Source organism: Sciurus vulgaris (assembly GCF_902686455.1).
Source record: "Sciurus vulgaris genome assembly, chromosome: X".
NCBI classification, from domain to species: Eukaryota; Metazoa; Chordata; class Mammalia; order Rodentia; family Sciuridae; genus Sciurus; species Sciurus vulgaris.
The window spans coordinates 106,706,368-106,723,121 of NC_136471.1; the positions used below are offsets into that span (position 1 = coordinate 106,706,368).

The 16,754-nt window shown below is 35.9% G+C and overlaps 1 protein-coding gene and 1 long non-coding RNA gene across 2 annotated transcripts in view; one reads left to right on the forward strand and one right to left on the reverse strand.

Moving 5' to 3' along the window:
• LOC306650734 overlaps window positions 1-16,754 on the forward strand; it is a 1,184,502-nt gene that overhangs the window by 650,145 nt on the left and 517,603 nt on the right. The window lies entirely within an intron of this gene.
• On the reverse strand, window positions 15,565-15,889 carry LOC306651281 (small ribosomal subunit protein eS27-like). Its single transcript, XM_079123841.1, has one exon. The coding sequence runs from the start codon at window positions 15,871-15,873 to the stop codon at window positions 15,622-15,624; it is 252 nt and encodes an 83-aa protein (XP_078979967.1). The 5' UTR covers window positions 15,874-15,889; the 3' UTR covers window positions 15,565-15,621.

Consider the following 16,754-nt stretch of genomic DNA (forward strand, 5'->3'; position numbering starts at 1 on the left):
ACCCACTGTCTTTTCCTCCTCTGCACGCTGCCGACCTGACCCCTCTACCCTGCAGTTCAGACCTCTAATCAGACGTGGGATCTTTACTCGCCTGATTCTCACCCAGCTCCTACCTCCCCTGCTGCTGCCACCACAGCCACTGCATCTGCCTTTCAAGAACAAGTTAACTAGAAACAAGTCTGACTCAGACTCAAGTCGGGCTATTTGGTCTGCGGCTCCCCAGCTTCCGGCTCTACTCATCCTTCAATAGTTTGAGTGTATACACAGAAGTGAAATTGCTAACACCAATATAATTTCAAAGCGAAAATAAAATTTTAATTTTAAAAAATCCATATGCTTTATAAAAATTTAAAAAATGTTTTCCTAGAAAACTGTCTCAAATCAGAGTATTTTTATCACTGAAAAAACCCACATCTTCATTTAATAATTTTAAATCATATTATTCTGTATTTGAATGACATTTTGTATTTGCAAAATCAATTAATGATATTAGAAACAATAAAGCTGTTGCCAATAGATACAAAACTAAAAAATAATTTCTCCCATGCATAAATACCTTGTTATAGGTTTATGAGTTAGTCTGTTTTATAGGTTAATTTGTTAATATCTTTATTTGACCCATTAATTCATAGTTTTTTGTTGACTTTTTCTATTTTTACTTTTTGTGTATGAGGTCACAATATAGAGATTTGAGTATGTGAAAGAAGGAATATACGAATACATTCCTTTTAGGGGGGTGTTGGTGCTGGGGATTGAACCCAGAGCTTCATGCGAGCTAGTCAAGTGCTCTACCACTGAGCTACACTCATTTATTATGAGGAAATATCTTCCCTGAGTATCTAAAACATATTGCCTGTGATTATTTCTTTGGCATATTTGAAATATTATTTCCTGCTTTTCTGTGCATCAAACAATTTAATTTCTAATAATCTGAAGTACATTTTGAGATACAGTGCTCAAATAGACTGTATTCTTTAGAATTAGAGAATGAATAAAATTCCACTTGAGTGAGATAAAAGGATTTCCCATCAGCTAGATGTGTACATACAATTTGTGGAAATTCTCCTAAGAAATAATCTGCCTTGAACAAGAGATGTGAATTGATTTTGATAAGATTAGTGAACTTCCTATATGTCTGCATGTGGCCCCATGTGCCTCCTTAATTGATCTCACATATCTATTATATCTAATGAAGTAGAAGTAAGAAGTAGAGAGTGAAATGATGATTACCAGTTGCTGGGGGAGGTGGATGGTGGGGAAAGGAAAGATATCAAAGGGTACAAAGATTCAGTTAGGAGGAATAAACTTTAGTGATCTGTTGCACAAAATGTAATTATAATAAATAATAATGCAGTGTATATTTCAAAATTGCTAAAATAGATTTTAAATGTTTTTGCCACAAAATAATGATAAGTATGTGAGGTAATAAATAATTCCAAAATGTGTGTGTATATATATATATGTGTGTATGTATATATATCACATTGCATCCCATAAATAATGCAACTATTATTTTCCAACTAAAATGCAATTTAAAATCAGGTCATCAATATATAACAACTTTAGAGCACACAGTTTTAGAAATTGTGTTTCTGATTCCCCATGCTTTAAGTAATAAGCATGAGTAACCAATATTTGTAACTGAATAATAAGACTGAATTGGTATTTTAAACAAAATGCAGTTTATACATACAATGGGCTATCATTAAGCCTTAAAAGAAAGAAAATTCGGATACATGCTCAACATGGATGAACATTGAAGACTTTATGCTAAATGAAATACACCAGTCACAATGGGAAAAATATTGTATGGTTTTATTTATATGAGGTACCTAGAGTAGTTCAATTCATAGGAGTAAAATGGTATTTTCTAGGGGGTGAGGATGAGGTGAGTTATTGTTAAAAATTGTGGAATTGAGGAAGATAAAAATGTTCTGGAGATGAATGATGATGATGGTTGTAGAATAGTGTAAATATACTAATGCTGTGGAATTGTACACTTAAAGATGGTTATATTGGTAAATTTCATGTTATGCATATGCTACCAAAATATAAATAGTTTTAAATGATGACTATGAAGAATTTTCAAGGTCATTATCAACAAAACACCATTTAGAATTTCTTGTAGCTATTTCAAAGATGCAACGTCATATAAAATATTTTATTCACACAAACACAGAATATGCAATCACATGCCAAAACATAAGTCCTTTGCCACCATTTCTTTACCTAGGTAGTTTTTGGAACCTTGATATCAACTTTGTAGGGGATTCTCATGCTTCTTCACACACTCTCTCCAAGAGGTCTTTGGGACTATTCAAGGAAGTACTGGTCCAACTTTGGGAACAATGTCTTTGAAAGACACACAGCATGTGAATGCACACCTCCATGGAATAGTTTTGTTTAATTAGTTCAAAAATAAGGGCAATGACTGCCATAAATAGGATTGACAAATGACTTGATGCTGAATTGATGCATTTGACCTGTGGTCCTGCTTGTAAGAGGGCTTACATAGGGCACAACTGCACAGAACTGGCTTCTCTTGAAGCCTAGCCATATCTTCCTACTGCTATGAGCTTTGGGGCACACAAATTGATGGGAGCATTTCTAGATTTGTTGACTAGCTGTGCTAGTTGTCAATTTCAGATCACGCAAAATGGTACAACATTGGAATACTCAAAAATAGAAGCATGAAAATCTCAAAGTTTGATTCTCACATTTGTTCTGAATTCTGCTGCTTTCTTCAAAATTTCTATATCATCTAAAAATTCTCTGCTTGATCCTTCATATTCTTTTGGTTTACTTTCAAAGAATAAATTTGCACTTGAGATTTTGTTTATCTTCTCTTGAATAAGTTATCTGACCCTGTTGCCTGCCTCAGGAACAGCCTGCAATTTTAGTCCTATAGCCATATCTAGTTTCTGAGTATGATCTTACTAAAATGAATCTGGTGCTTCACTTTCCACAGTAGAACTTCTGAGAGTCTTGAACTTGATCACCTAATTTTATTTTTATTTATTCACTTATTTTATTAGTGCATTTTAATTACACAGAATAATGGGTTTAATTGTGGCATATTTGTAAATGCAAATAACATACTTTGATCATATCTACCAGTCTGTATCTTCCCCACCCCTCCATCTCCCTTTCCATTCCTCTTCTCTAATATTCTTCCTATTGCTTTCAGAACTTCTTTTTTACTCCTGGTTTCTACATATGAGAAAAAATAAGTGAAACTTCTTTTATTGAGTCTGACTTTTTTCTCTCATCATTATGATCTCCAGTTCCATCCATTTCCTGCAAATAACATGAGTTTTCATTCTTTTTTATGGATGAATAGTACTCCATTGAGTATATATACACCACATTTTTTATCAATTTACCTGTTGTCGGGCACCTAGGATTATTCAATAATTTGTCTATTGTGAATTGTGCTGCAATAAACATGAGTTTGTAGTATTTCTATCATATGCCTGACTTGAATTCCTTCAAGTATATACTGAGGAATGGTATAGCTGAATCTACAGTAGTTCTATTTTTAGGGGCTTTTTTTTTAATCTTCATACTGATTTCTGTAGCAGTTGTACTAATTTATATTCCAATCAACAGTAAATACGTGTTCCTCCCCACCTCCAGCCTTGTGCAGCATTTATTGTTTTTTTTTACTTCTTTTAAAAATGTTTTTATTAGTGAATTATGATTATACATAATAGTGGGGTTCATTTTGACATACTCATACATGCATGGAATATTATTTGCTCCATTTCAGTTCCCTGCTTTTGTATTCTCAATGATAGCCATTGTGACTGAGGTGAGATGGACTCTCAATGTAGTTTTGATTTGCATGTCCCTAATGGATAAAGATACTGAACAATTTTTTCATATAATTACTGACCATTTGTACATCTTTTGAAAAGAGTCAGTTTATTTGCCTATTTATCAATTGGGTTGTTTTGGTATTGAAGTTTTTTAATTCTTTATTTATTCTGGATATTAATCCTCTAGGCAGAGTAGCTGGCAAAGATTTTCTCCCATTCTGTATGCTGTCTCTTCATTCTTTTTTTTTAAATAAAGTTTTAATTTATTTGACATCGTAAACATCAAAGGAGATATTGTTAATGTATCAATAAGATAAAATATTTGAAAATATTTTTAAAGATCCCCTAAAAGGAATATTTAATGGTACTATTATTTATAAGATCTAGAGTTAAAACAATAATTTTTGTTTTGAAGAAAATACTGTTATAATTAATTATAGATAAGGAAGAAAATCAGCTCTGGTTAACTCATGGCAAGAATTTTGAAAGTGAAAATCACTTGTAGTTAATTATAAGATGTTCAGGTCCAGTAGTAAGCAATTCACTGAAAATTAATACCAATTTTAAATAAAATTTAAAAAATAGAAACAGAGAAAAACTAAACCTCACATATTATTTGAGGAAGTCAATTATACAGTCAAGAAATATCCAGGACCTATAGTTAATAATACATTTATTCTATTATAAAAATGATCTGAAGTGGATCTATAACCTGTCTTTCCTCTTGGTCTTGTTCCCCATGGAGTCCTTTTAAAAATTCTCTTCCCAATATCTACCATTAGATATAAACATTATATGACTAAAGAAATTATAATGACTCAATTTGTTATAGCTTGATGCATTTGATGGGAAAATAGTGCCTACATTAAATTTTGCAACTCTACAAACCCAACATTATTTGAAAATATAGTTGTTTGTATAATAATAGGAGGATTTGAGTCCCAGAAAAACCATCCATGTGATACTAATGTTACATGCAATAACTGAAGAACATTTTAAGTATCCTCTTTACAAAAACTGCTTCAACTGGTCTTCAAGAAAAGACTGGTGTCAAAAGATAACAGACTCCAGGGATATGGATTGATGTCCTTAATCTAATCAGTAAAAATCTAGCAGAAAACCTTTTCAAATGTTATTCTTTTTTTTTTATTAAAAATCATAAATTTACATAGGGCAATGTTGTTTGATTCATTCTGTTATTTTTTCCCTTCCCCCCCCACCCCTCCCACCCCTCTTTTCCCTCTATACAGTCCTTCCTTCCTCCATTCTTGTCACCCTCCTTAACCCTAACCCTAAACCTAACCCTAACCCTAACGCTAACCTCTCCTACCCTCCCTTATATATCCTTATCCTCTTATCAGCGAGATCATTTGTCCTTTAGTTTTTTGAGATTGGCTTATCTCACTTAGCATGATATCCTCCAATTTCATCCATTTGTCTGCAAATGCCATAATTTTATCATTCTTCATGGCAGGGTAATATTCCATTGTATATATATAGCACGCTTTCTTTTTCCATTCATCAACTGAAGGACATTTAGGTTGGTTCCACAATCTGGCTATGGTGAATTGAGCAGTTATGAACATTGATGTGGCTGTATCTCTGTAGTATGCAGATTTTAAGTCCTTTGGGTATAGGCCAAGGAGTGGGATAGCTGGGTCAAATGGTGGTTCCATTCCAGGCTTTCTGAGGAATCTCCATACTGCTTTCCAGAGTGGCTGCACTAATTTGCAACCCCACCAGCAATGTATGAGTGTACCTTTTTCCCCACATCCTTGCCAACACATATTGTTGCTTCTATTCTTGATAATCACCATTCTAATTGGGGTGAGATGAAATCTTAGGGTAGTTTTGATTTGCATTTCTCTTATTACTAGAGAAGCAGAACATTTTTTCATATATCTGTTGATTGCTTGTACATCTTCTTCTGTGAAGTGTCTGTTCATTCCTTATCTCATTTGTTGAATGGATTATTTGTATTCTTGGTGTAAAGATTTTTGAGTTCTTTATAGATTCTGGAAATTAGCGCTCTATCTAAAGTATGAGTGGCAAAGATATTCTCCAACTCTGTAGGCTCTCTCTTCACATTACTGATAGTTTCCTTTGCTGAGAGAAAGCTTTTTAGTTTGAATCTATCCCAGTTGCTGATTCTTGCTTTTATTTCTTGTGCTATGGGAGTCCTGTTAAGGAAGTCTGCTCCTAAGCCAACAAGTTGAAGGTTTGGACCTACTTTTTCTTCTATAAGAGGCAGGGTCTCTGGTCTGATTCCGAGGTCCTTGATCCATTTTGAGGTGAGTTTTGTGCAGGGTGAGAGATAGGGATTTAATTTCATTCTGTTGCATATGGTTTTCCAGTTTTCCCAGCACCATTTGTTGAAGAGGCTATCTTTTCTCCATTGCATATTTTTGGCACCTTTGTTTACTATGAGAAAATTGTATTTATTGGGGTTTGTGTCCATGTGGTCTATTCTATACCATTGATCTACCTGTCTATTTTGATACCAATTCCATGCCATTTTTGTTACTATTGCTTTGTAGTAGAGTTGAACATCTGGTATTGCGATACCCACTGCTTCGCTCTTTCTACTGAGGATTGCTTTAGCTATTCTGGGTTTCTTATTCTTCCAGATGAATTTCATAATTGCTTGCTCTATTTCCGTAAGGTACATCATTGGGATTTTAATTGGAATTGCGTTGAATCTGTATAACACTTTTGGTAGTATGGCCATTTTGACAATATTAAATCTGCCTATCCAAGAACATGGGAGATCTTTCCATTTTCTAAGGTTTTCTTTAATTTCTTTCTATAGTGTTCTGTAGTTCTCATTGTAGAGGTCTTTCACCTCTTTTGTGAGATTGATTCCCAAGTATTTTATTTTTTCTGATGCTATTGTGAATGGGGTAGCTTTCCTAATTTCTCTTTCTGAAGATTCATCACTTATGTATAAAAATGCATTGGATTTATGAGCCTTGATTTTGTAACCTGCTACTTTACTGAATTCACTTATGAGTTCTAAGAGTTTTCTGGTGGAATTTCCAGGTTCCTCTAAATATATAATCATGTCATCAGCGCAGAGGGATAGTTTGAGTTCTTCTTCTCCAATTCGTATCCCTTTAATTTCTTTGATTTGTCTAATTGCTCTGGCTAGAGTCTCAAGAATGATGTTGAATAGAAGTGGTGAAAGAGGGCATCCCTGCCTTGTTCCAGTTTTTACGGGGAATGCTTTCAGTTTTTCACCATTTAGGATGATATTGGCCATGGGCTTAGCGTAGATGGCCTTTATTCCCACTACCCCAATTTTTCTAGTGCTTTGAGGATGAAGGGATGCTCTATTTTGTCGAATGCTTTTTCTGCATCAATTGAAATATTCATGTGATTCTTAACTTTTAGTCTGTTGATATGGTGAATGACATTTATTGATTTCCGGATGTTGAACCAACCTTGCATCCCTAGGATAAAACCCACTTGATTGTGGTGCACTATCTTTTTAATATATTTTTGTATGTGATTTGCTAAAATTTTGTTGAGAATTTTTGCGTCAATGTTCATTAAGAATATTGGTCTGAAATTTTCTTTCCTCGATGTGTCTCTGTCTGGTTTAGGTATCAGGTTGATATTGGCTTCATGAATGAGTTTGGGAGTGTTCCCTCCTCTTTTATTTTATGGAGTACTTTGAGAAGTATTGGAATGAGCTCTTCTTTAAAGGTTTTGTAGAACTCGGCTGAGAACCCATCTATCCCGGATTTTTCTTTGTTGGTAGGCTTTTGATGACCTCTTCTATTTCATTGCTTGAAATTGATTTATTTAAGTTGTGTAAGTCATCCTCGTTCAGTTTAGGTAATTCATAGATCTCTAGAAACTTGTTGATGTCTTCGAGCTTTTCTGTTTTGTTGGAGTATAGATTTTCAAAAATGCTTCTAATTATGTTTTGTATTTCACTCGTGTCTGTTGTGATATTTCCTTGTTCATTCCGAATTTTAGTAATTTGAGTTTTCTCCCTCTTTCTCTTTGTTAGTGTAGCTAAGGGTTTATCAATTTTGTTTATTTTTTCAAAGAACCAACTATTTATTTTGTTAATTTTTCCGATTATTTCTTTTGTTTCAATTTCGTTGATTTTGGGTCTGATTTTAACTATTTCCTGTCTTCTACTACTTTTGGTGTTGGTCTGCTCTTCTTTTTCTAGGGCTTTGAGCTGCAGTGTTAAGTCATTTATTTGTTGATTTCTACTTCTTTTGTTGAATGTGCCCCATGAAATAAATCTTCCTCTAACTACTGCTTTCATACTGTCCCAGAGGTTTTGATATGATGTGTCTTTGTTCTCGTTTAGTTCTAAGAATTTTTTAATTTCCCTCCTGATGTCTTCTGTTATCCATTCATCATATAATAGTGTATTATTTAATCTCCAGGTGTTGGAGAAGTTTCTGATTTTATTCTGTCATTTATTCCTAATTTCTATCCATTATGATCTGATAGAGTACAAGGTAGTATCTCTATCTTCTTGTATTTGCTAACAGTAGCTTTGTGGCATAAAACATGTTTTGTTTTAGAGAAGGATCCATGTGCTGCTGAGATGAAAGTGTATTCGTTCTTTGTTGGAAGGTATATTCTATATAAGTCGGTTAAGTCTAAATTGTTGATTGTGTTATTGAGATCTATGGTTTCTTTATTCAATTTTTGTTTGGATGATATATCCAGCGGTGAGAGAGGTGTGTTAAAATCGCCTAGTATTATTGTGTTGTTGTCTATTTGATTTCTGGAATTGAGAAGGATTTGTTTCACGTACATGGATGAGCCAATGTTCGGGGCATAGATATTTATGATTGTTATGTCTTGCTGATTTATGCTACCCTTAAGCAGTATGTAATGTCCTTCTTTATCCCTTCTGACTAGTTTTGGCTTGAAGTCCACATTATCTGAAATGAGGATGGATACCCCAGCTTTTTTGCTGTGTCCGTGTGCATGGGATGTTTTTTCCCATCCTTTCACCTTTAGTCTATGGGTATCTCTTTCAATGCAATGAGTCTCTTGCAGGCAGCAAATTGTTGGATTTTTCTTTTTAATCCAATCTGCCAGTCTATGTCTTTTGGTTGATGAGTTCAGGCCATTAACATTCAGGGTTATTATTGTGGTATGATTTCTATTCCCAGTCATTTGACTCATTTTTGTTTTTTGACATGATTTGGTTTCTCCTTTATTTGGCTATTCCTTTAGGATAATTCCTCCCGTTGCTGATTTGCATCATTGTTTGTCATCTCTTCCTCATGGAATATTTTGCTGAGAATGTTCTGTAATGCCGGCTTTCTTTTTGTAAATTCCTTTAGCTTTTGTTTATCATGGAAGGATCTTATTTCATCATCAAATCTGAAAATAAGTTTTGCTGGGTATAAGATTCTTGGTTGGCATCCGTTTTCTTTCAGGGCTTGGTAAATGTTGTTCCAGGCCCTTCTAGCTTTTAGGGTCTGGATTGAAAAATCTGCTGATATCCGTATTGGTTTCCCCCTGAATGTAATTTGATTCTCTTCTCTCGCACCCTTTAAAATTCTGCCATTATTTTGTATGTTAGGTATTTTCATTATACTGTGCCTTGGTGTGGGTCTGTTGTAATTTCGTATATTTGGAGTCCTATAAGCCTCTTGTACTTGGTTTTCCATTTCATTCTTCATATTTGGGAAATTTTCTGATATTATTTCATTGAATAGATTTTTCATTCCTTTGGTTTGTTTCTCTAAGCCTTCCTCAATCCCAATAATTCTTAAATTTGGCCTTTTCATGATATCCCATAATTCTTGTAGATTCTGTTCATGATTTCTTACCATCTTTTCTGTTTGGTCAACTTTGTTTTCAAGATTAAATATTTTGTCTTCAATATCTGAGGTTCTGTCTTCCAGGTGTTCTACCCTATTGGTTATGCTTTCTATCGAGTTTTTAACTTGGTTTATTGTTTCCTTCATTTCAAGGATTTCTGTTTGTTTTTTTTTTCAGTATCTCTAACTCTTTATTGAAATGATCTCTTGCTTCCCGTATTTGCTCCTTTAACTGTTGATTGGTGCGATCATTTAATGCCTGCATTTGCTCTTTCATCTCCTCCTTCAATGCCTGCATTTGATCTTCATCTCCTCATTTGCTTCCCTGATTGTTTTAATTATGTACATTCTGAACTCCCTTTCTGACATTTCTTCTGCTGTGCTGTCATTGGGTTTTATTGATGTAGTATCTAGGTTTGTTTGGGACATTTTCTTCCCTTGTTCTCTCATAGTGGTCAGATGTCAGTGGGACTCTGTGATATTGTAGATTTCCTCTAATTGCTTATAGTGTCCGTGTAGATTTCCAGTGTATCACCTACCAGCCTTCAATAGCTTGAAATCTTGGAAAGCTTGATAATGCAGTACTTCCAAAGAATGCTGTCCCTAGCCCACTACTGGTTCCAGGGCTTGTGGCTGGCTCTGTGTGAAAGGCTCTCACTGGGTGGCCTGCTCTGAGAAGCTGGCCGTGTGGGAGGAGCCCACCGCTGGAGTGCCCAGGGCTGCCTAGAGAGGACTCTAGCTGCCCTGCCCTACTCTAATAAGCCGCCTGAATCTGGGCCTGCAGCCCGGGCCAAGCTTCACCAGGCGGGGGAGACTCACCCCGTGGTTCTATTTTAGTCTGAATCTCTCAATGCCTCCCCTTCTTGAATCCTGGTTTCTGGAGTGACTGGAGATGCAGTCACCCTCTAGTCCGCCTCTAGTCTGCCATCTTGAATCACCCTGTGGAAAAAGCCTGCAGCCAGAGGGGGGCAGGGCCGCCTGGAGAGGTCTCTGGCTGCCCTGCCCTGGTCCCAGAGGCTGATTGTGGGTCAGAGGTCTCCTCTGGCTTGGGGACTTGTGGCTGGCTCTGTGTAGAAAGGCTCTCACTGGGCGGTCTGCTTGAGAAGCTAGCCTGGAAAGGCACTTCCTGCCGGAGGGATCCGGGCTGCTTGGGGAAGTCCCTGGCTGCTCTGTCCTGGTCTCTGAAGTAACCTGTGGGTGGGCCGTAGCTCGCCGCGTGCTGGCTCAGGGACTTGGAGCTGGTTGTGTGCAGAAAGGCTCTCATTGGTGGGCCTGCTCCGAGTAGCTGGAGTATCTGGTCCTGAGGGAGGAGCCCACCACCGGAGTGCTCAGGGCTGCCTGGGGGAGACTCTAGCTGCCCTGCCCTACTCTAATAAACCGCCCGAATCCAGGCCTGCCACCTGGGCCAAGCTTCACCGTGTGGGGGAGACTCACCCCGTGGTTCTATTTTAGTCCGAGTCTCTCAATGCTTCTTCTTCTTGAATCCCGGGTTCTGGAGTGACTGGAGATGCAGTCACCCTCTAGTCCACCATCTTGGATCCTGTCTCTTCATTCTGTTAATTATTTTCTTTTTTGTGCAGATTGAGGTTGGTCATTTTAGAAACAAGATCTTGAAAATACCCTGGGAGAATCTTTTTCATCATTGACCCACTGAATAGCTTCTGCAACTTAAGATTCCCAACAGGCCACCTACTCCAGGCTCCCAAATTGCTAAATTCATCTTCGTGTTTTCTTCTTTGAGCTTTTAATTTATCTGCAACAGAACAAATTCTTTAACTTTCACCAGCTCATTTCTTGTTTCCTTCAAATTTTACTGCTATTTCTTGTTCATATATTTTATTCCTTATGGATATAGATATAGATATATTTTATCATGTCTTCTGCTTTTTATTATGCTACTGTGCTTTTGACTTTTATAATTTCTCTTTCGACTTTAATATTTATTTTTGCTGATGTCTTTCTGAAACAACTCCCTCCCTCCCTCTTTCTTTCTTTCCTTCTTTCCTTTCTCTTCTCAGACATGGAAACTTCATGTCCAACACATTTCTCTTCATGAAATAAGATTTTGTTCTCAAGTTCAGTTTGTATTTTTGAAATCTCCTGATGATGTTCTCAAGTGGCACCTGGTTCCTGGTTCTTACCTTATCATGAAGTCCTCAAACTCTGCAATCATACCTTAAGTTGATTTTTCTTGCTATTTCCTGAAAACCTCAGAATTGAGACTTTCCTGATCTATGAAGTCAGTCATAACCACTTTCATCCATCAGTTTTTGGCACTAAGCTTTCAGAACTTACTTCTGGGAGCCAGATTCTACCACTCCTTGAGCTCAGGAGAACACCTGAAGGGTCAACTTTCCCTACTGATAGACATCTTTGAGTTCTTGGACCTGCGAGGGTGTCTGAATGTGAAAGAACTCAGGTTCCCATCAGCAGCAAAATTCAGTCCTTCAGGAGTCTACTGATTTTCTAATATTTTTAATCTAGTTGTGGAATCTCTACACTATTGGCAAAATGTTACTTCATTCTCAAGTTGTCACTTGAGCCTACTGGATTCAACTATTTAATCTATATTTTGTTTATATTTAATCTTCATTTTAAAATTTTAACTTCTTTATCTTGTTTTGAAATTCCTATAAAAGAGGTAGACAATGAAGAAACTACAGATTCTTGTGAATGCTTGTGACTTCCTTAGTTCCAGTTTCTCCTGCTGGGGTTCTTCTTCTTACATAACCTTCAATTTGCAAACTGTTGTGTAAATACTGTTGTGCATCATCATCTGTGATTAGCACATTTATTGAATGCATCATGCTCTTCAGAAAGTCTCATTTACAGGAAAATAGTTGTCCATTTTGCATGTAAAACCAATGAATGATAACTGTAATCCAGAAAATATTGTATGAGAAGAAGGAGGAAGTGGTATTTTGGTATTTATTGGCACACCATCATTTATATTAAACAGAAATACTGCTAACATCCAAAATATAAAGTGGCTATGGGTTTTGTATATTTTTCCAACTTATATCTTAACAAAATAAATGCTTTTTTTTTTTTTTTTTGGTGCTGGGGATTGAACCCAGGGCCTTCTGCTTACAAGGCAAACACTCTACCGACTGAGCTATCTCCCCAGCCCCAATAAATGCTTTTGAAATTCTTAATTCTATGAATGTCCCTGGCTTCTACAGGTACATCCATGATGGAAGTAAAGAGCAGATATCATTTGTTGTGTTTCACAACTCTTCCTTAGATTTCCATTGCATAAAACTTGTCCTTCATATAGTGTTCATATGTGCACACACCTAGAAACCACCAGTCATATTCTAGGTTGTATTTTCTCATTCCATCTTCCATTGCTTATAAAATCTGAGATGTGGTCAGGTGACTGAACAGTTCTTTTATCATTTGTCTTCTGTCAATCCAAAGTTGTCCAGAGGCATGTGACCCTTTATATTAAAAAGGACATCATCATACTTAATGTCTCTATAGACATAATAAAATTGAGGAATGGAATCTATGGCTAACACTATTTTACCAATGATCTTGCCAAATCATTTGGTAGGTTGTCTTCAAATTTATTTAGCAGCATCAGTTAATTGTCACTTCCATAGTGATGGCTACTAAGTACCAATACTTTTCATCTTAAAAATATGAACATTTCAAGCATATTCCTTTCCATGATAAAGAGCATACACAGAAAAAAAAAGAAGTGATCCACTGATGATCATAATTCATCAACATACCAAGTTCTTCCTGGAAATGAACATTATCTGCTTTTTAAAGCAACGTCTGTACACTGAGGATTTTCTTTGCATGAATTTTTTTAGTGTTCAATTTGATAACAATCTCATAGAAGACACCACTTTTGATGAGTTCTGTTATATCAGTCTTCTGGTGGGAGATGCATTTCCTTCATCAGTTTTCTAAACAGTTTAATACAATCAAGAAATTTATCATATGTATGAGAAATTTGGTCACATGATTGTAGCACAGGCAGAAATAGTCATCAAATAGTGTCTCTATGTTCAGAGTGCTCTGTACATATATGATTTGAAAGTATTCTTCAAGGAAGATTTGCCTATTCTCTTTTGTTTATTTTTATTTATTCAATTATTTATATCACTGTGGATTCTAATTCTTATTTTATGACAAATTATAATCCTACACTATTTCTTTGATCAAATTATTTCAGCATCCACCATTGGAAACTCTTCTGACTGTCTCCTGTATTCCTTTTTAATACTTTTCATGGTTATTTTTTTAGATACCTTCTTACTTTTAATCACTATAAGATAATCCATATTCATCTTGCACATTCTTTGTCCCTGTTCTAGCATCAGTCACTTCTCTAAGGAGGCCTTGTTCCTTTTACTAGAAAAAGGTATTCTTTCATAGAGAATGGATAGTAGGTGTATTCATTGTTACTGGGTGCTTTTAGACTTTCTCAGTTGACAGAACAAGGAAATATATGTGCAAATACTAACTTTTGCATATTCACATACCTATAAATATTTCTGTATGTATACATCTGCATTGTATTAAATTAAACATGATTTGATTCTGGTATCTTCAATTCAAATTCAATACCAGTGGATAAGTTTATCATTCCCTTCCTTCCTTTATGAAATATCCCAATCCAACAGTGAGAAACCTCTATTTGTTATGTGATATCCATTTATTTAATTGTTAAATCAGTTCCCATGTATAGTGCTTTCAGTGTTGCTAACTTTTAACACCATAGGAAACAATTTTAGCAACCATGATTGTATTGCAATTATCTAATCCATTTATTAAAAATATTGTATAATATTGTTTTAAGACATGACATGCCATGCAGCATAAAATTCATCACATATATAGTAAAATTTTGGTGTTTCAATGGAGATTAAACCATACATATGTTGGTTTTAAATGAAAAACAAGTTAGAAATGTACTATGAAAATAGTACAGGAATGTCTAGGAGAGAATGTTGAATTTAAATCAGGGCTGGTGATCAGCTGCCACACAGTGATATATTATCACCAATAGATAAAATCTTGAAATACTTATTTGCTAGTTGGTAACCAGTCACTGAGTGCCCACATCCAGTCCTTTAGGTGCCTCAAACAATCCCTCTGGAACTTGAACTTGTTCAAAATCTATTTACTAAAGGGTTAAGGTCTGTCATAGCCAGGATTCCTCAGGATCCTGAGCAATTTATCTACAGCTCTCTTTTGCTTTGTAGGATTCATTGGCATGAGCAAAATGTTTTAATACCATCCTGTTTCCAGAGGAAAGATGACTGTGTATCCAAACAACATAGTTACTGTGGTTCTGATGACATCCATAGCAGTGCATCTGCACACTTGTGATTGCTAATACAATTGCACAAAACCTTAGTGTCATTAGCAAAAAAGCTATCACTGAAAAATTTCCTCTAATAATTTTTTGTCTGAAGAGCTCCTTGTTGGGGCCTGATTTAGTTGCAAAACCTCAAACCCATGTCAATCAACAGTTTTCCTAATCAAGAGTGAGACATGATTTAGCAAGATTCTTGGCCTTTGTTGTTGGTACTAGGAATTGAACCCAGGGGGATTTAGCCACTAAGCCACATTCACATTTGATTATTTTTGTCCCTCTATTTTTCTTTTTTTAAATTTTTATTTTATTTTTTTAAATGTTAAGCCACATTTTTATTAAAGCTGATTATGCTGTATAGATTAACAATCTGTTCTTAATACTTAGAAAACATAAAAGTAACACTCCCATTTATTTAGTATTGCAGTTCTTAAATCAAGCTCTGAAGATTTACCCAATGAGCCTAGGTGGATAAAATGTCCCAAATGGACTTTTTTTTAGTACTTGGTCACTTACTTGCCCCAAATGACTCTAGTATTCCACTCTTCTGGATGCCCCCTGAACACTTGAGACCAAACTTCCTAGCAGTTAAACAAAACAGTAAACAGGATATATCCAAAATGTGTTTATTGGGATGTTTTCCCACTCATCTTGTTTCAGACTGCTTTTAGTGCTGCTTCCTACTGAAGGAACATCCTTCTGTAAGTCTTGCTTTTCCTCCTGTAGACTGGCAGAGGACAGTTGAACAGTCAACACACAAAACTACTGTTTGTGCATGGCTGAAAACTGTTGTGATTTTATAGCATCCTGAATATTTCACATCCATGATATAGGAATAGGGGCTCTGCACCAGGCGCTTCTTGTGTTTCCTCTTCTCCTCTTCTGGAGAGGGATGAAGGAGATCTTTTGTGAGAGGCATGTTCTCCTGGGGAGGTCATCACCTCCGGAAAGCCCTCTTTTTTTAAACTTTAGAGGAAGGGTTCTGCTGAGTAGCTAAGCTGCTTTGGTCCTCACTAAGTTGCTGAAGCTGGCTTTGAAATCTTGATCTTCCCAAGTGGCATTCGCTTTTTTTTTTTTTTTTTTAACTTAAACACAACTTGTTTACTTTTGAAATTGTAGGTTTTAGGGTATTGCATTGTCCACGATTTCTGACTTCAAAGCAGTTTAAAAAAGGACCTTGTGTATATAGATAATTTAATATGCGAGTTAGGAGAGAGTTCAAATGATAAAAATTATAATTTATATCTTACCCATTGATAGGTACTAGTTAATCTTTCCAAAGCAACTCTTGATATTTATTATAAGTGTACTGAACAGTGATAAAACATATTTCAAAATGTGTAAGCCAAGCGTAGTCTTGCACACCTATAATCCCTGCTACTTGGGAGACTGAGGCAGGAGGATCACAACTTTGAGTACAGCCCCAGCAATTTAGGGAGACCCTGTCTCAAAACAAAACCAGAAAAAGAGCTGGTGATGTAATTCCGTGGTAGAGCACTTGCCTAAGCCTGTGGGAGGTTCTGGACTCAATCCTCAGAACTGAAAAAGAGAGACAGAGACAGAGAGAGAAGAAGAAGGAGAAGGAGGAGAAGGAGGAGGAGAAGGAGGAGAAAAATAACTGTTCTTTAGGATATTTTAATCTTTTGGAGACTCCATTCTTGGCTCAAACCGTCTACACTGCTACACATTAACAATGGACAATTTTGACTTATCATCATGGTTGCTAGGTCAGGCAGTGGAAAATCTCAGAAGTATTTCAATAATCATTTAATTGATCAAAAGAAATTTCCCATCAATTTT